Source organism: Vicugna pacos, chromosome 6 (assembly GCF_048564905.1).
Source record: "Vicugna pacos chromosome 6, VicPac4, whole genome shotgun sequence".
Taxonomy (NCBI): Eukaryota; Metazoa; Chordata; class Mammalia; order Artiodactyla; family Camelidae; genus Vicugna; species Vicugna pacos.
Window position 1 is genome coordinate 23,976,717 of NC_132992.1, and position 20,339 is coordinate 23,997,055.

The window sequence follows — 20,339 nt, forward strand, 5'->3', positions numbered from 1 at the left end:
CAGCGACGTGGAATTATCAGCCTCCGGCAGCCCCAGGTGACGAGCATTAACGACAGAAGTAAACTGAGCGAAGCACAGAGGAGCCGCGAGCTTGTCCACGGCAGCCGGACGGTGATCCTCCGCGCCTCCCACGTTCCCCGGCGGTCACGATCCCGAGGCGGGACTGGCTGTGGGAACGGGGTGTGGAAGATGGCGCCGTCCCCGGGGCGGCCTCGGCGTGGGGGCGGGGCCACGTGCGTCACGGGACCTCCTCGCGGGCCGCGCGCCCCCAGCTGCCCGAAGCGCGCGCCGGGAGCCTGGCAGTCGCGCAGACCGTGTCCCTGCCCCTCTAGGGGCGTCCTCCCATGTTCCTGCACGGCCGCGACGCTCTTTCCCAGCAGCCGAGTGCCGGAGTGGGGCCGGGAAAGGGGACACAGGCCGTGCAGAGGCTGAGGGGCTGCGAAACGGCGTCCCTTCAGGCGACGCCGAGGGGGGAGGTGGGAACCCCCAGCAAGGGGCTGGGCGGGAGGAGACCGCGCGGGCGTCCTGGGGGACGGCCAGGCGCGGAGGGCGAGGCTGTTGAGAAGGTTCAGGGCATTTCACCAGGACCGCGGGCGCCGTCCGTGAATCAGGGGTCCCCTCGGGGCTCCAAGCATTTGACTTGGGCATTTCGCGGGTTTCCCAGCGCCATCTAGCCTTGAAACCAACAAGACTGAAAAACGGCTCCAGCCAAATGTTCTCTTCCCTCTAAGGAGAGAAACTGAGCGCGTCAGCTAGAGGGGACTCCAGAGGGCTGCTCCGGCCCTCAGTGGGTTGAAGGAGCAGAAGTTGACAGGGAGGCGGGAGTGGAAAGCGCCCACCTTGACCCTTGAATGCCCCCTGTGTTTCTCTCTCTGCTGAGTGGGTTTGGCCGCGCTGACCACCCGGGAGGAGGAGGGACGGACGACGTTCGGCGAGCTCCGACCGTGCCGCCTTCATGTGGCCGCTGACGGGGACCCAGGAGGGAACCAGCATGAGGCGAAGCCTCTCCTCCCCCCTCGCCTCCCAGGTGCCGGAGCTGGCAATGTGGAGACGTGAGGGGACCCGCGGCTGACCCCGGGTTCTCCAGGACTCCACGAGGAACCCAGGCGGTCCTCCGCGCCCGGGGCAGGAGAGAGTGGCGCGGGGGTCCGAGGCAGGCGCCCGGGAAGAGCCCCAGCCTCGCCATGGGGCATAACGGCAGCTGGATCTACCGAAACGCCAGCGAGCCGCGCAACGCGTCGGGCGCTGAGACTGCTGATGCCAACCGCAGCGCGCTCGGGGAGTTTGGCGAGGCGCAGCTGTACCGCCAGTTCACCACCACCGTGCAGGTCGTCATCTTCATAGGCTCGCTGCTCGGTAAGACGCCCGCGGGGGCGCCTCTAGGGTGGGCTTCCCCAAGGGCGCAGGCTCGAAGACCCGGGATCGGGGGTTGCCGGAGCCGCCGTAGGTTTCTGGGTGCCTGGCACAGTGCAGATAGTTGAAGGAGGTTGAAGCATGCTAGAGTAACTGCAGGGAAGTTAAGCAGGGACGGTCGACTCCAGCCCCTAAGCTGGAAGCAGAAGAGTTCGTAGGGCTTTGTCCCGGCTTGGGGACTGTTGCCTGGTCCCCTCGGAGGTCAGCTTCTCCAGGCGGCCCTTGTGGAACGCTTTGGGATGGGTACGGGGTCGTGCCCACTTTGTAATAGCTGGAGCTTTTGTTTACAGATAGCGAGCAACAAAGCTTCTGTTTTGTTGCTGATGACTGATCTGTTTTGCGCTCCCATCTATTCCTTGTCTATAAAATTTCTTTGGAAAGAGCATTATGTTGCGCGGTTTTTAAATGGTTTGCTTCTTCCGAACACCGACCTGATGGTAAACAACACTGTGGAGTTAACCTCCGTTGTCTTCATATTTTTTAAAACCTCAAAACAAAGTCCCAGTCTACTACTCTCCCTATGTTTTGTTTGAAGTACAGGGTAAAAAGCCCAAAACACCACACACAACAAATTAAGGAATACTTGTTTGGAGACGAAAAGATCAACGAACTGAAATGAGTGGTTAGTAAAAATGTTTGTCCACGAGTGTGAGAGTTACCGGTACTTCTTGTAGCTCCTCTTTAAATGAATGATAGTCAGTATTCACCTTTGTAGGGTTTGTTGAACATATTGCATATTACCTGTAAATATGTGCCTTCCCTTCAAGTGTAAATTCTCTGATGTGGCATTTATGAGGATGTGAAAAGATTGTTCATGATTATGTGTGATATTCTGGCTAAGAGCAGTTTTGAAGTTTCAAAGTAGAAATAGATTACTGTTTGTAGACACCTGTGAATTTCCGTGAAAACCAGGATAACTGACATCAAAAAGACTATGAAGCATCAACTATCCTTCAATTAAAAAAATAAAAAGAATAAATAATACAATGTAATACCAAAAAAAAAAAGACTGTGAAAGAATTGTATTTGGAATTTCCCTTCATACTTTCTCTAATTGTCATCATCCTTTCCCACTCTAGCATAATATTTATCTTCCATTTTTTGTCATGAGGGCATTTTCAGGAATTGACATCAGTGTGGCTATGTCTAGATTAGTGTGTGTATGTTAAGATATGTTTTTATGAGTGAATATGTTATAAATGCATGTTAACAAAGCAAAAACTTGTGTCCCAAATATTTTCAATATTCATTTAACAAATAACAAACATTGAACACCTCCTAGGTACCAGGCACAGTGCACTGTAGATTACTGAGAGTTACATTCTAGTATTGTCCAGTTACTAAAAGTGAAGATTATTGGGGAGGCAGTAGAAGTGGCTGCATTTTTCTCTCTGTGTGTGTGTGTGTGTGTGTGTGTGTGTGTGTGTGTGTATGGTTTGGTTATTTTATTTTGTTTTCTCCACTGGTAACTTTAACCCTGAAGAATGATGTTGCTGGGAGACATTTTCCCATAGTTTGATTCTAAAAATTTGAGTACTGTTGAAGTAGAAGACAGAGCATGTATGTAAAGGGCAGAGCAAATAGTGCACATTTAACAAATGTTAGTTCTGCTTCTGAGGTACTTGCTATTCTTGTAACTTGCATTAGAGTCAGGAATTCCTAGGTAAATTTGCCCTTAATTCAACTCTTTCCACATGGAACATTAATTGATATGCAAAAACTGCTCTTGTGGATGTCTTCAAAGAGGAAACTAATTTTGCCCTTGATCTTTGGTTATGCCTGACTTGGCCTAGCTAGAATTCCCCCTTGCACAAGACTTGGGCCCTGCTAAAAGAGAATTCCATTTACTTTTTATTTTCAGAAAAAGTATAAATATAGTTACATTTCTAGAAATCAAGAGTCTGAGAATTTGTGCAAAAGTGAAAGGCCTTTCTGGTTTCCTTAAAAGCTTAGTTAAGTAACATTGCCCTGTGCAATTGTTACTGGTATTCTTGATTCATTGTTCTCTGAGGATTTGACCCATACAAACATATCTATGTCATTGAATCCTAGTAATGCCAGTTGAGGCTCCGAGTTTAAGTTCCAAAACCATGTGCAGTCAGTTGCAAGGCAAGAAATCTTGGGAGACATAGTTTCATGAAGCCCCAAAATAGAGAAAAATCCCAGAAGAATCGATAAGGCTGAAAAGTAAATGAAGGGTGAAGTAGCATTTAGAAGAGCGTATGACACTGATTTAATCTACTTGTTTCCCCACCCCCAAACACAGATGTGTGAGTTTTTCCCTTTAAATAAATCCAAATATATTTTCCACATTCTGTAAATAAAACTTTTCGTTGGGATTTCCAGATGCCTACTGTTATGTGAAAATAATTCCTTTGTGCTATTGGTGTCTTGCAGCTCTTTTTGAAAACTGTTTTAGTGCCCTGTATGAGGATAAATCCCCAACAATTTGGAATGACTATAATATTCCAACCAGCGGCAACATTATTTGCTGTGTTGGAAATGAACTTAAGAATTGTATATAATATTCAAATAATGACTTTTGAAGGTTTGTGTAAACTAGTGTTTCTCAGCCTTCTTTATGTAACATCTTGGGGTATCTTCAGATATATTGTAGATTTTGAAAGAGAGTCAGATAATTTAGATTGCCCTTTGGTAAATATATGGATAGCAAAGACCACTTTTAGTAGTGAACAATATGAAGTCAAATACTCAAAAATAATTGGAACCATCATTTCCAATAAGTGTTTTGGATCTAACTCCTCAGAGTTGATCTTTCTGTCTCTCTCATTCTCTTGGATTTACAATTCAAGTACTTAGAGAGTTGGACCCCTCTCTGGTGCTTTTGTTACTGGGTTGGTCAGGCCCTGGCCCAGCTGAGATCCCCACTCCGGTCAGGGAGGTTCTTTTTCTGATCAGATTTCCATGGCCAGTAATAAAACTGATGCTGAGACTGGGATGCACAGGCTTTATTCAATGGCCAGAGAATGGAGAAGCAGGGACTTAGTTCGCAAATCAACTTCTCAACCCAAATATACAGGAGGGTCAAGGTAAAAGGGAGGGAATTGGGAAGACTGGGAAGAATATTCATGAGTTGGACCCAGAACTGATGCAACTCTCCTTTTTATTCCTTGTATAGGCTTTTTGGGTTTTTGTCATGGTAGTCATCAACTGTCATGGTGCTGGTGGATGTGTCATTTAGCATGCTAATAATATATTATAGTGAGTGTATAATGAGGCTAAAGGTCCACTGGAAGTCAAATTCTCCACCATCTTGGGCCTTGTTGGTTCTAACTCTAAAAAGTTACTGCTTTTTTGCTTTGCACCTTTCTCCTGAAACTTAGATAAGAGTAATTGGTTTCTGCTTGAGGGAGGGGCAGGGGATATGATTCTGGGACAGCAGGCCTGGTAACGCTTTGACTTGAAAAAGCTCAGTGGTTATGACCTAGCCTGTTACCTTTAAGCTCCTTCTGCACAAATTGCTTGTTATTGGTTGTTATCATCATTGGAGGCATTTAGATTTTTATAAATTGCTCTTATTTGAAGGAAATTAGTACTGTAGATAATAGCCAACAAGTATATATCCTACCCTAAAAGTTATTTTAAAAGAGAGAAATCAGCCTGCTTTCCTCTTGCCAAACCATCATATGTATGGTTCTTATTTTTAACCTATCTCCCCTTTCCTTAGCAGTAGTCTGTAGTGAATGGGTGTGAAATTGATGACCCTAAGTAAAGGTCCAGCCTGTCTGTTGCCTGATTCGTTGAGGGGTTATTGCAGTAATCATTTCAAAGGAAAGAGGGGGGAAATTACTTATTGAATTCATTTGACAGATGATACGGATAGACACCATTTTTGCTTATGATTGTTTATAGTCTTTAAGCAAAATTATATTGAGCACCAGCAATGTTCATGGTACTTGTTTGAAAGAGAAATATGCTTGTGCTTTTGATACTAGTTGATTAAACCGATAACAACTGGATAATTGTTGGAGTTCCTCGGTTAACTGTTTGATAGAAACAACGTTAATACTAATTGTGCTTAGAATTCATAACTGCACAGGATGATTTTTAATAATTGTGTATAATAATATAATACATTGGTCATAATTATAGCCAATAATAATGTAGTATTAACAGCCTTATAACAATATATAATAATATGTTGGCATAATTAAAACAAATAATAACATAATATCAACAGCCTTATTATATCTGCTTTTTCTGTTTTTGGTATACCTGGAAGCCTAGTAGACTACATCAAGAGTAAGTTGTCCTGAATTGGCCTAAGCAGTATGAAATGATGAGGTCGCTAGATAACAGCCTTGGTAGATGAACTCCTAATGTATTGACTCAAATTGCCTCATGTTGCCTTTGATTTCCACATAATATATGCATCACCCCCATTCTTTTATAAGGTAAGATGTTAGGCACAAAAAATCAATCTGATCTCCATCTGAATTAAACAATTTGGTAACCTTTTGCTTCTTTCTAGATGCTCAGGGTATAGCCTCCACTTTCCAGTTCCTCTGAAAATTAAATTCTGTTGTGAAAACTTGAAAACTTTATTGAGATTAAAATGCGTATATACACAATTCAACCCATTATAGTATACAGTTCAGTGGTTTTTAGTGTATTCACAGAGTTATGCAACCGTCACTACTATCAAATTCCAGGACATTTTTATTACCCCCCAAAGAAATCACATACTTCTTAGTAGTTGCTTTCCATTTCCCCTCAATACCCTGAGCCTTCAGCAGCCACTAATCTACTTTCTGTCTCAGTGGATATGCTGGTTCTGGACTTTTCATTTGTATGGACTCATATGATATGGGGTTCTTTGTAATTGTCTTCTTTCACTTAGCATAATGTTTTCAAATTTCATTCATATTGTAGCATATACTTCATTCCTTTCCTGTGGCAAAATAATATTCCATTGTATGGATACACTGCCTTTTCTTTCTTCATTCATTCATTGATGGACATCTGGGTTGTTTCCACTTTGTGGCTACTATGAATAATGCGCCTCTGAACATTTGTGTAATTTTTGTGTGGACATAATATTTTCAGTTCTCTTGGGTATTTAGCAAGAGTGAAATTTCTGGGTCATATGGTAACTCTGTTTATCTTTTTTAGGAACTGCCAGACTGCTTTGCAAAGTGGCTGCATCATTTTCTATTCCCACCAGCACCGTATGAGGGTTCTAATTTCTCCACATCTCTACCAACAGTTGTTATTATTTGTCTTTTTGATTCTAGCCATCCTGGTGGATGTTAAGAAGTATCTCATTGTGGTTTTGATTTGTCTTTTCCTAATGACTAATGATGTTGAGCATGTTTTCATGTCCTTATTGGCCATTTACATATCTTTGGGAAAATGTTTGTTTAGATCTTTTGCCTTTTTTTAAATCGAGTTGTCTTTTTTGTCGTTGAGTTGTAAGAGTTCCTATACAGTTGACCCTTGAACAATGCGGGAGTGAGGGTCACTGACCCTCTGGGCAGTCAAAAATCCAAGTATAACTTTAGTCAGCTCTATGTACTCATGATTCTGGCATCCGTGGATTCAATCAGCCATGGATTGTATAGAACTGTAGTACATATTTAGTGAAAAAAATCTGCATATAAGTGGACCTATGCAGTTCAAACCTCTGTTTTCAAAGATCAAATGTGTGTTTTAGATAGTAGGCCTTTATTGATATATGATTTGCAAATATTTTCTCCCATTTTGTGGGTTTTCTTTTCATTTTATTACTGTGTTCTTTGAAGCACAAAAGTTTTAAATTTTGATGAACTCCAGTCTGTCTAAAATTTTTTGAGGTTGCTTGTGTTTTTGGTGTCATTTCTAAGAAACCATTGCCTAATCCAAGGTTATGAAGATTTATTCTTTTCTTTTCTTCTAAGAGATTTACAGTTTTAGCTTTTACATTTAGGTCTTTAGTCCATGTATGTTAATTTTTGTACATACGTGAACTAGGGGTCCAGATTCATTCTTTTACCTGTAAGTATATAGGTGTCCCAGCACCATTCCTTGAAAAGACTCATCTTTCCCCACTGAATTGTCTTGGCACTCTTGTTGATCCTGTGGAAACTTTTGACACTAGTGTCACACTGAAGGATTTTCATAAACCTTTGACAAGCAGTAAATAAGAGGAAAATAAATGATTTTCCCCACTGGCAATTTACTTTATGTTCTTTAAAAACGTAATCTAGAAACAGGCTTTCCTAGAGGCACGGAGGAGATGAATGACCTATTCAGTGTATTAAAAGAGGCTGACTTATAATATAGTTAATTGCTTTTTTCTGTGTTTGCTAGATTCTTTACCTAGTCTAGCAATTAGGCCCCTTTTCATGTGTGCTAATATGTCTTGTCTCTGTTAAGGATCAGTAATTTGAAATTGCTAGGATGCTAATAAATGATGGCTATATCATAACTCTGCTACATTAATGTTGTTTCTAAAAAGAACTGCTGTCATCTAAAACAGCTAACTCCAGGCATATTTCAACAATTTCACTTTTACAGATGTTTCCACAGCTATGAGCCCATTGGAGCAGAAAGACATATTTAAAGTTTGGTCTTTTTTTTTCCCCCTTTTATCTGGTCCTGTTTTGTTCTGGACCTTAGTCTGTGGTTGCATGCTAAGAAATATAGAACTCCTTTGTTTAGGATTAGAAATGTAACCCTCCCCAATCAGAGCAGTGTTTATATCATGTCAACTTATTTTTTAAGGAGGAAACACTCCCAAACTCATTCTATGAAGACACCATCGCCCTGCTACCAAAACCAGACAAAGACACTACCAAAAAGGAAAATTACAGGCCAATATCTTTGATGAATATAGATGCAAAAATTCTCAGCGAAATATTAGCAAACAGAATCCAACAACACATAAAAAAGATCATACACTGTGATCAAGTTGGATTCATCCCAGGGACACAAGGATGGTTCAATGTATGCAAATCAATGTGATACACATCAAAAAAAAAAAAAAGAAAGGACAAAAATCACGTGATCATCTCAATAGATGCAGAAAAGGCATTTGATAAATTTCAACATCCATTTATGATAAAAACTCTTACCAAAGTGGGTATAGAGGGAAAATAACATAATAAAAGCTATTTATGATAAACCCACAGCCGACATAATACTCAATGGTGAAAAGTTGAAAGCCTTCCCACTAAAATCTGGAAATAGACAAGGATGCCCACTCTCACCACTTCTATTCAACAAAGTATTGGAAGTCCTAGCAATATAATCAGACAAGAAAAGTAAATAAAAGGGATCCAAATTGAAAGGGAAGATGTAAAATTATTACTATATGCAGATGACATACTATATATAGAAAACCCTAAAGACTCCACACAAAATCTACTGATAAACGAATTCAGCAAGGTATCAGGATACAAGATTAACATACAGAAATATGTTGTGTTTCTTTACACTAATACTGAAAGATCAGAACAGTAAAGTAAAAAATAAAAAATCCCTTCTAAAATTGCATCAAAAAAATAAAATATTTAGGAATAAATCTGACCAAGGAAGTGAAAGACTTATACATGGAGAACTACAAAATACTGATTAATGAAACTAAAGATGATTTAAAGAAGTGGAAAAATTTCCCATGCTTTTGGATTGGAAGAATTGATATTGTTAAGATGGCCATACTACCCAAAGCAATCTACAGATTTAATGTGATTCCTATCAAATTACCTAGGACATTTTTCACAGAACTAGAACAAATAATCCTAATATTTGTATGGAATCACAAAAGACCCAGAATTGCCAAAGCAATATTGAAGAAAATGAAGCTGGAAGAATAACCTTTCCAGATTTCAGACAATACTCCAGAGCTACAATAATTAAAACAGCATGGAATTGGCCCAAATGCAGACATGTGGATCATTGGATCACAATAGAGAGTCTAGAAATGAATCCACACATCTATGGTCAATTAATCTTTGACAAAGGAGGCAAGAATACACAATGTAGAAAAGGCAGTCTCTTCAGCAGGTGGTGTTGGGAAAGCTAGACAGACGCATGTAAATTAATGAATTTATAACACCCCCTCACACCATACACAAAAATAAACTCAAAATGGCTTAAAGACTTAAACATAAGGACACCATAAACCTAGAAGAGAACATAGGCAAAACGTTCTCTGATACAAATCTTAGCGATGTTCTCCCAGGGCAGTCTACCCAGGCAATATAAATAAGAACAAAAATAGATGGGACCTAATTAAACATAAACTTTTGCACAGCAAATGAAACCATAAATAAAACCAGAAGACAACCTACAGAATGGGAGAAAATATTTGCAAAAGATGAGGCTGACAAGGACTTAATTTCCAGGATATACAAACAGCTCATACAACTCAGTAACAACAACAACAACAACAACAACAAAAACCCAATCCAAAAATGAGCCAAAGACCTAAACAAACATTTCTCCAGTGAAGACATACAGATGGCCAATAGGCACATGAAAAAATGTTCAATATCACTAATTATCAGAGAAATGCAAATCAAAATTACAATGAGGTATCACCATACACCATCAGAATGGCTATCATTAAAAAGCATGAATGATAAATGCTGGAAAGAGTGAGGAGAAAAGGGAACCCTCCTACACTGTTGATGGGAATGTAGTTTGGTGCAGCTGTTAGGGAAAGCAATATGAAGATTCCTTAAAAAACTGAAAAGAGACTTACCATATGATCCAGCAGTCCCACCCCTGGGCATATATTCGGAGGAAACTCTAATTCCAAAGGATACATGCACCCCATTGTTCATAGCAGCACTGTATACAATAGCCAAGACATGGAAGCAACCTAACTTCATCAACAGATAACTGGATAAAGAAGTTGTGGTATATATACACAATGGAATACTACTCAGCTGTAAAAAAGAATAAAATAACACCATTTGCAGCAACATGAATGGACCTGGAGATCATTATACTAAGTGAGGTAAACTAGAAAGAGAAAGACAAATACCACATGATATCACTTATATGTAGAATCTAAAAAAGTGACACAAATGAACTTATTTACAAAACAGAAACAGACTCACAGACATAGAGAACAAACTTATGGTTACCAGGGGAGAAAGGGGAGGGTGGAAGGATAAATTGGGAGTTTGGGATTTTCAGATACTAACTACTATATATAAAATTGATAAACAACAAGGTCCTACTGTATAGCACAGAGAAATATTCAATATCTTGTAGTAGCCTATACTGAAAAATAATATGAAAAGAATATATATATATTTATGTGTAACTGAATAACTATGTTGTACACCTGAAATTAACACATTGTAAACCGACAATTAAACATTTTTTCTTTCACGAATATACCTTGTTTTGTTGTGCTTTGCTTTATTGTGCTTCAAATATAATTGAATCTTTCACAAATTGAAGGTTTGTGGCAACCCACGTTGAGCAATCTTTCAGTGCCATTTTTTGAACAGCATTTGCTAACTTTGTGTTTTTGTGTTACATTTTGGTAATTCTTGGCAATATTTCAAACTTTTTCATTATTATTATATTTGTTTGGTGATCAGTGATCTTTGATGTTCCTATTGTAATTGTTTTGGGAATGCCATGAACTGCAACCATATAAGACTGCAAATTTAATCCATAATGTTGTGTGTGTTCTGACCACTGTACTGCATGGCCGTTCCCATCTCTCTCCCTGTCCTCAGGCCTACCTGTTCCCTGAGACACAACAATATTGAAATTAGGCCAATTAATAACTCTGCAATGACATCTAAGTGTTCGAGTCAAAGAAAGAGTTGCAAATTAAAAGCTAGAATGATTAAGCTTAGTGAGGAAGGCACGTTGAAAGCCAAAAATAGGCTGAAAGCTAGGCCTTTTGTGCCAAACTGTTAGCCAATTTATAAATGCAAAGGAAAAGTTCTTGAAGGAAATTAAAAGTGCTACTCCAGTGAACACACAAATGATAAGAAAGCCAAACCAGCCTCATTGCTGATATGGAGAAATTTTCAGGGATAGAAGATCAAACCAGCCACAACATTCCCTTAAGCCAAAGCCTAATCCAGAGCAAAGCCCTACTCTCCTCAATTCAGTGAAGGCTGAGAGAGGTAAGGAAGCTTCAGAAGAAAAGTTTGAAGCTTAGTAGAGTTTGGTTCATGAGGTTTAAGGACAGAAGCTGCCTGCATTACATAAAAGTGCTGTAAGATGAAGCAGCAAATGCTGAAGCAGAAGCTGCAGCAAGTTATCCAGAAGATCTAGCTCAGATAATGAGTGACAGTGCTACACTAAACAACAGGTTTTCATATAGACAAAACAACTTTATATTGGAAGAAGATGCCATCTAGGAGGCAGAGTGGAGAAGTCAATGCCTGGTTTCAAAGCTTCAAAGAACAACTGACTCTCTTGTTAGGGGCTAATGCAGCTAGTGACTTGAAGTTGAAGCCAGTATTCATTGACCATTCTGGAAATCTTAGAGCCCTAAAGAATTAAGCCAATTCTACTCTTCCTGTGCTCTGTAAGTGAATAACAAATGACAGCACATCTGTTTACGACATGGTTTACTGACTATTTTAAGTCCGCTATTGAGACTTACTGCTCAGAAGAAAAGATTCCTTTTAAAAATTACTGCTCATTGACAGTGCTCCTCGTCACCCAGGAGCTCTGATGGAGATGTACAATGAGATTCATGTTGTTTTCTTGCCTGCTCATACAACATCCATGCTGCAGCCCATAGATCAAGAAGTACTTTAGACTTTCAAGTCTTGTTCTTTAACTTTACACGTTGTTAGGTTGTAGCTGCCATGGACAGTGATTCCTTTGATGGATCTGGACAAAGTAAATTGAAAACTTTCTGGAAAAGATTCACCATTCTAGATGCCAATTAGAATATTTGGGATTTAAGAGAAGAGGTCAAACTATCAACATTAACAGAAGTTTAGAAGGAGTTGATTCCAACCCTCATGGATGACTTTGAAGGTTTACAGACTGCAGTGGAGGAAGTGACTGCAGTTGTGGGGGAAATAGCAAGAGAACTAGAATTACAAGTGGAGCCTGAAGATGTGACTGAATTGCTATAGTCTTATGATCAAACTTTAATAGATGAGGAATTGCTTCTCATGAATGAACAAAGAAAATGGTTTCTTGAGATGGAATCTTCTGGTGAAGATGCTGTGAAGATTGTTGAAGTTACAACAAAGACTTTAGAATATGACATAAACTTAGTTGATAAAGCAGTGGCAGAGTTTGAGAGGATTGATTCCAATTTTGAAAGAAGTTCTACTGTGGGGAAAACCTTGTCAAACAGCATTGCATGCTACAGAGAAATTGTTCATGAAAAGAAGAGTCAATCAATGAGGCAGACTTAATTGTTGTCTTGTTTTAAAAAATTGCCAGAGCCACCCCAGGCTTCAGCCACCACCATCCTAATCAGTCAGCAGCCATCAACATGAAAGCAAGACCCTCACCAGCAAAAAAAATATAACTTGCTGAAGGCTCAGATGAGGGTTAGCAGGTTTCTTCTCTTTTTAGTGATAAAGTATTTTTAAATTAAGGTATGTACTTTTTTTTAGACATACTATTGCACACCACAGACTACAGTATAGTATAAACATAATTTCTATATGTACTGGGAAACTAAAAATACTGTGTGACTCACTTTACTGCAATATCCCCTTTATTGCATCGGTCTGGAATGGAATCCATAGTATCTCTGACGTATGCCTGCATGTGTTGATAGTTAAGGCATTATAGAACATTTTGGATGCTGGTAGACAAAGCAACTAATTTACTGTCTGGAATTTTCATTTTTTAATTAATTTTTTTTTGGTCCCAGAATATCAACTCCAAATATTCATCGTTCTGCAAGACATATACTTTTACTTTATTGTGTGGGATTTTGTAGAAAGGGAGGACAATTTGTCTCAAAATGGGAACAAATAGATGTGGCTCTTTTTCTCTGGGGTATTCAAGTCTCTGAAATGATCTCATCTGTAGTGTTTGTTGAAGAGTTTCTCTACGTGTCAGTTTTCTGAATAAGCCATTTAGATTGGTAGTGACTGGAAGCTGTTGTGAAAACCACTTTATTTCCAAGGAACTTCCAGATTGGCTGAAAGTTCCAATCTGGAAGTTTCTTGGCAATAAAATGGTTTTCACAGAAAATCTTTATTATTTATAAAGTAAAAAAACTTAGAGGAACTTTTAGCTGGACTGAAAGATATGAGTGACTCCAGGCAAAATTTAAAATTAAGGATTTACCATTGGCAAAACTAAAAAATAGGAAAATTATCTTTAGAAAATCAACACCTGTTTTTAGAGTTTTTACTTTCTTGTATTCATTTCACCTTTTTTCAGATACTTCTTGTTTTCTTGTCCTTTTGGATGCCCAGTGACCTTATTCTGAGTTACTTACTTGTCTTCTGTCTTCCAAACTTAACAGAAATTGAATTCCATTCCTTCATGGTGGCATACCAAAAAAAAAAAATCACTTTAGACGTAGATGTTAGCAGATGTTATTGCATTAATATATTGACCTTTAAGGGTACTTTTAAAAAAAGTTCACTACCTGAAGGAAAAAGGGTGACTAAATTGAACAGGTGATGGGGAGAAATGGGTGGAATGGATCTTTTGGAGCCTCTAGTGACATCATCATATAGGGAAGCCTGTTATTGCATGTAAGGCATTTAGAAAAGTTGAAGGTATAAGCACACACAGCAGGAGAGTATCAGTCGATACTAGTGTCTTATTCTCTTTTCTTTATGGTTTTAATTTCCTCTTTTATAATTTCAAATATGTTATTTCAGATTGTTACCTTGAGATGCTTATTGTATTTGCTGATTCTCTCTTGTGGTGGATCATTTCCTTTTGTGTTTGTAAATTTTTGGCGGTGTGTCCATCTCCTTTTTCTGATGGGTTCTGTGAGGTCTTGGCTGCAGAAGTGACCTCCAGAACAGTTTCACTCCACGAGTTGCTACAAGGTATTGAATATAGTTCCCTGTGCTATACAGTATAAACTTGTTGTTTATCTATTTTATATATAGTAGTTAGTGTCTGCAAATCTCAAACTCCCAATTTATCCGTCCACGCTCCCCTTTCCTCATGGTAACCATAAGTTTCTTTTCTATGTGAACCCATTTCTGATTTGTAAATAAGTTCATTTGTGGTTTTTTTTGTTTTGTTTTTTTAGATTCCACATACAAGTGATATCATATGGTATTTGTCTTTCTCTTCCTGGCTTACCTCACTTAGTATGATGATCTCCAGGTCCATCCAGGAATACTAGTTGCTGCAAATGGCATTTTTTAATTTTTTTTTTAATTTATCTTTTTATTTATTTATTTTTATTGAGGGAGGTAATTAGTTGTATTTATTTATTTATTTTTTAATGGAGGTACTGGGTATTGAGCCCAGGACTTCATGCATGCTAAGCATGCACTCTACCACTGTGCCATACCCTCACCCCTTATTTTATTCTTTTTTATGGCTGAGTAGTATTCCATTATATAAATATACCACGATTTCTTTATCCAGTCATCTGTTGATGGACATTTAGGTTGCTTCAATGTCTTGGCTATTTTAAATAACGCTGCTATGAAAATTGGATTGCATGTATCTTTTTGGATTAGAGTTCACTCCAGATATATGCCCAGGAGTAGGATTGCTGCATCATTTGGCAAATCTATTTTTAGCTTTTTAAGGAATCTTCATACACTGTTGTTTTCCATAATGGCTACAACAAACTACTTTCCCACCAACAATGTAGGAAGAGTTCTCTTTTCTTCATACCCTGGGGTTTTTTTGTAAACAAAAATTTGTGTCGACATAAATTGGGGTTAAATGTCACACATTTTAAAACATTTATGGAAGAACTACCTTATAAACAATATTAGAATATTTATGATATATAATTTTGAGTTGGATAGAAGAAAGGAACCCTGTTTTTTTTTTAGGGTACCTGGGAAGAGTAAAGCAGTTTAAGGCAAAGTGGGAATTTTAGAAAGAAAAGTATTGAAGCCCATATATATCAAAGTGCCTGTTTCTAATATACAATGTGGGACTTAAGTAAATTTTTATTGACTGGATGAGTCAGTAAAATTTGTGTTATTACTTTACGCTGATAAGACATTAAAATTATTTCTCTTTTCTTTTAACTCCATTTTTCCTGGGTGTCTGAGAATGTAGCTCCTATGTCAGATGCAGACCCTACAACTTGGAGGGTTGATGGGATGGAGGTTGGGCGCACACTTGGGATTTTTAGCCGAAGTAGTCTTAAACCCAGTTTTAGCCATTGTACTTGAGCTAGTGCTGTACCTGTTGTGTAACTGACTGTCTCTTGGACGACTCCTTTTCCTAGAACTTAGGTCAATTAGTAATTGTAGGACTTAATTAATTATGCAGTTTTGATTTGTATTAGAATTGGAATGCTACTAAAACCCCACTGTGAGGCTAGGGCATTGTAAAGGATTACTGACAAAAGGAAAGTTAGCATAAATAAAGCTTGCTTTAACACTCTGTAAGTCATGGCCAAAACTCAGTAAGCCAAGAGTGTAGCCCTGAACCCTGTCAATTAACACCCCTCCCCGCAATGTGTACACACACACACACACACACACAAAGGATTTCTTTCATGGCCTCTAGAACTGAAAACTCTTGAATGTTCCTGCTCTGGAATTTTGTTGTTTCCTTTTGCATTTACAAGCAATTTCAGGTTAATCTGAACCACAAATATCTAGGCACCTTAACACTAAAATTTCTAACAATGGTTTAACATCAGTTTTAGAATTAATTTTTTTAAAAAATTGTTATTTCTGATGCAAGGTTCCTCCTGAGAGGCAAAATTATAGAGGTAGAGGGGAAGCATGAAACCTATACAGTTTCTCTTTCTGGCTGCCTCACTTCTTTCTTTCGAGGGGTTTTAAAAATACAGAAAAAACTACTTAAACAATTATAAAATCACCACTCAGAAATAACAAGTAACATTTTGTCATATTTGTTTCCTGTTTTTTTAATAAAAATAAAATGTTACAGGTACATTTGAATGTCCTCTCATGCCTCTCCCCAGCCCGTGCGCCACCTTCTCTTCTAGTGCTGATGGCGACACTGAATTGGGTGTCCAGCATAAACATCCAGTCTGTGTCCTGTTGGTGCTGCCTGATGCTGGCCTGTGAACACGTTTTTGCCAGTTGATGCTTAGTCGGTACCTATTGCATGGGTAGATGACTCCATGTGCAGAGTTGGTTTCCAAATGATGGTCACCTTATCTAGGAAGACACTACCTGAGGGTGGTTCAGGAACCTCATGATGGGTCTTTAATAAGGAAAGAGTAGGAGAGTTTTCTAATGGGGGATGGATGCTTCCCGTGCCATGTAGGTACCCTTGACTTACCTGCCAAATAGTAACTACCAGTCAAGAATGCTTCTTCAGCCTTGCATTTACACTGGGTTTTGTAGTTTATAGCAATACCACATTATTCCAGTCAATCATAACATGAATTATGAAATAATTTAGGGACAACTTTCTGTTTTTATTTTCTCAACACTGCCCTTCCCTCTAACACACTGCTCTCCCTCTACAACTCCTGCACATCCACTGGAGAGTCTCCCTCCCGGTATTCATCAGGACTCTTAATTACAAACAACAGAGCCTGTTGTCAAAAGAAGACACAGCTATAAATGCATTCAGTAAAGAAAAACACTTTGTTCACAAAGATGGATTGCAAGGGAGTTCAGGTTTTGGAAGGACTGGCTTGCCAAATGAAATCTACAACAAACAGTTATTTGAAAGGAAGCAACCACCAGCTGACCATGTTTACAGTCACCATGTTAAATGTGGGGAAAAAGCAGTTATCACACAGGAGTGTTGTAACCTCAGAGATTGTGTCATATCTTCAGATGTCAGCATTGTAAAAGTCAATAAAGTTGCAGAGCAATAAAGTTGTTTTTATTAGGAGTCAGTAACTTACAGGAAAGTTTAAAGATTTCAATTAGTTTGGGGACCAGAGCTAGTTAGTGTAATCCTGGGTCTCTGTACTGTCTTTATTTTGGGGGAGGGGTAGTGGGGCTCAGGGAGCCAGTATGTATTTGTTTTCTCCTGACTGTGGGACATAATGTGCCCATTTTTGCATAATGCATCAGGGCAAGGTGTTTGTTTTAATTCTCCACTTTATTTCAGGGTATTAAGTTGCTTACAGAATTTATGGCATTCTGGGAACCAAGCCTGGATTCCACAGAACTGGGGACACAGTCAGGAAATATGCATAGCCCTACTGCTGGTTGCAGAAATGAAGCTGTTGTCATGTACCATCAGTGGTATAGGAATTAGACTCTAGAACCCTATAACACAGCTGGCCCCTAAGGACTGAAGGCATCTGTCATCCCCCTCTACTTAACAAGAAAACCTGATGGCTGCACCGGCCAACATCTCTCATTAATCATGTCTGCTTTTCTTGGGAACATCTGCTGGGCAGAACCTGGATATAAGCCTGCACTCTAACTGCAAGGCTGTCTGAAAAATAGTATTTTTAGCTTCCCAGCCTTTGTAGCAGAGGGTAGCAGATGGTCGAAAGATGATGGAATGAATATTTAGTGAATCAAACCGTGGTATCTGCCGCTTTCTACTTCATGTGCTTCCTTATAGGACTGCCCCGCACAGTACTCTGTTTAGCCCTATGGCCACCCTGGGAGACAGCGGTGGGTACATGACCCAGGAATTGTGGATCCTAGGATCCCTAATTCTCTGTCTTCAGTGATTAATCCAAAGATGGGCCATGAGATACAAGCTTGGTCAAAGCCCTTGATACAGAGATGCTGGTACAGAAGCCCTCTTTTCCAGACAGCTCAGAGCCATCTGATTAGTAGAGAATGAGGGCAGGTAGAGAAGCAGAGATGAGGGTGAGAGGAGACAGACGGGTGGAGGGAGACCAAAACTATCCTGATGATACTGTGTGAGTCCCTGCAGGTCCTGAGCCTTCATTCTTCAATGACATGAACCCAAAACCCTAAAAGTTCCCCTTTGCTTCAACTGTTGTGAGTTGGCTTCCTGTCATGCACGGCAGAAATACCCTTACTTATCTATATATTGTATTGTCACCATTCATACCCTATGTTTGAGTAAACACGTTCAGAGAGGGAGTGACTTACTTGTGTGCACACTCCCACAGTCAGGCAGGGCCTGATGCCACGGACGTCTGCTGCCCAGGAAAGAAGAGCAGCTGAAACCCAGAGCGCTGAGGTGAACTGGAGCCAGAGATGGGCTGGTAGCTGGAGAGATGCACCAACACTGAGGATGGCTGAGGCTGACAGTGCAAGAGATCAGGAGTGGAAAGTCATACTCAGGCTCAGGAATGTACTGGAGGCTGAAAGCTGTGGGGGCGTGGAAGGCCTGAGCATGTGCAGGGCCAGAAGCCTGGAGGAGATTCTCCTGGACCAGGAAATATGGTGACATCGATCCTGAACCAGCATATAGCCCCTGATGCTTTTTCTCTCTCAGTTAAACATTGTTTTAAAAAATCAAGTTACTTAAAGAGTTGTTGATAGTTAATGAATATAAAAACTTAATAGCAGGAAAAAAATCTTGCTGTGATAGAAAAGGGAAATATTGCCATTGTTAGATGCAGCCTCCCAGGAGATGATGAGCTCACCAGGCCCTGGGTCATCAGCTGGTTTCTGCTTCCTGAGTGCCTGTGTAAGAGCTGAGGAGGTCAGCAGGCCTGGCTGTGCCTGAGTCCTGGGAAACAACGCTGGCCACAGTCAGTTGTGTGGTGTGGATGACGTCCTGACAGGTATATGGTTGGGGAATGAGCTGCCCCTGTTTTCTGCTTCCAATTTCATCATGGCCAGTGTCCAGCTCTCAGAATGGTCGAAGTAGACCACTTTGGTGGGGGGTGAAATGCATGTCCACAGCTGATGCAAGTCCAGGGCGTGGGTGGGAGAATAGGAGCTTTGTCAGCACAAGGGCCAGACATTCAAGTACAGGGAAGAACCTGGGCCAGGCTTCTATAGGCATTGGCAAGTTATATAGACAATGCAAAGGCAGAAGGCATGGAGCAAGGGGCAGAAGGTGGAAAGGGGCAAAGCGGAGATGTCCCACACAGCCTCTGGAGCGTCTTTGAGCTTAACATGTCAAGTTCACTGTTTGCGAAGTCCCTTGTCCTTGCTGTTCTCTCTGCCCTGGGATGTTCATCCCTAGACACATCCCGTGGCTGGCATGTGTTCATACTTTAAATTGCAGCTAAGATGTCCCTCCATTTTTGTCACCTCATCCTGTTTATTTCCTCTATAGCAGTTATAGCCCCAGACACTACCTTGTTTGTTCAGTGTTCTGTCCCTCCCCATTAGGATGCAGAGCCTTGAGGATAGAGAATTTGTTTCATGCACTGCTGTGTCCCAAACATCCAGAACAGTGCCTGGCATATAGTTGGTGCTCAATTATTGAATGAAATGCTTGGGAGCAATTAAACAGAACAATTAACTAAATAGCCACCGTCTTGATTTGCATAAGGCTTAGGAGGTTTCTGGAAATGACCATGAATTTTGCTCACTGCCAGGACTCAGACACAAAGTCATGCCCTGGAGCAGTACTCATAAAAGCCAGATATCTGGAGGGACAGCAGGTCTCTTGATAGGAAATCTGCAAGGACAGAAGTTATAGCCTGATTTAATATAGAATGACCCTGTAAAATAAGACAGGCAGCATTTTGAACCTGGCAGCATTGTGTGTATGGGGTGTCACTAGCTTTTGGAGGCTTTTGCATCCTAGATAAAGTCAAAATGATGGCCAGAAGCAGCCTGGGGGCATGCCCCTTCCTGTAGGAGAGTGGCTGCGAGGCAGTGTTGTCGTTAGGGAGTTACAGGTGGCCTTTGGCTGTCAACACTGAGACAGATGGCTCCTAGGTGTGTGAGATCACAGTGGTGACCTTGAGTTTCTATCAGCTGTTAGGACCC

At 40.3% G+C, this 20,339-nt stretch overlaps 1 protein-coding gene across 1 annotated transcript in view; it reads left to right on the plus strand.

The window, feature by feature from the left end:
- The first annotated feature begins 394 nt into the window (after positions 1–394).
- GPR176 (G protein-coupled receptor 176) overlaps positions 395–20,339 on the plus strand; it is an 82,937-nt gene continuing 62,992 nt past the window's right edge. Inside the window, exon 1 of the mRNA XM_006201634.4 lies at positions 395–1,356. Within this exon, the coding sequence (XP_006201696.2) occupies positions 1,185–1,356 (172 nt within the window). The 5' untranslated portion in view covers positions 395–1,184. The remainder of the gene's footprint in view (positions 1,357–20,339) is intronic.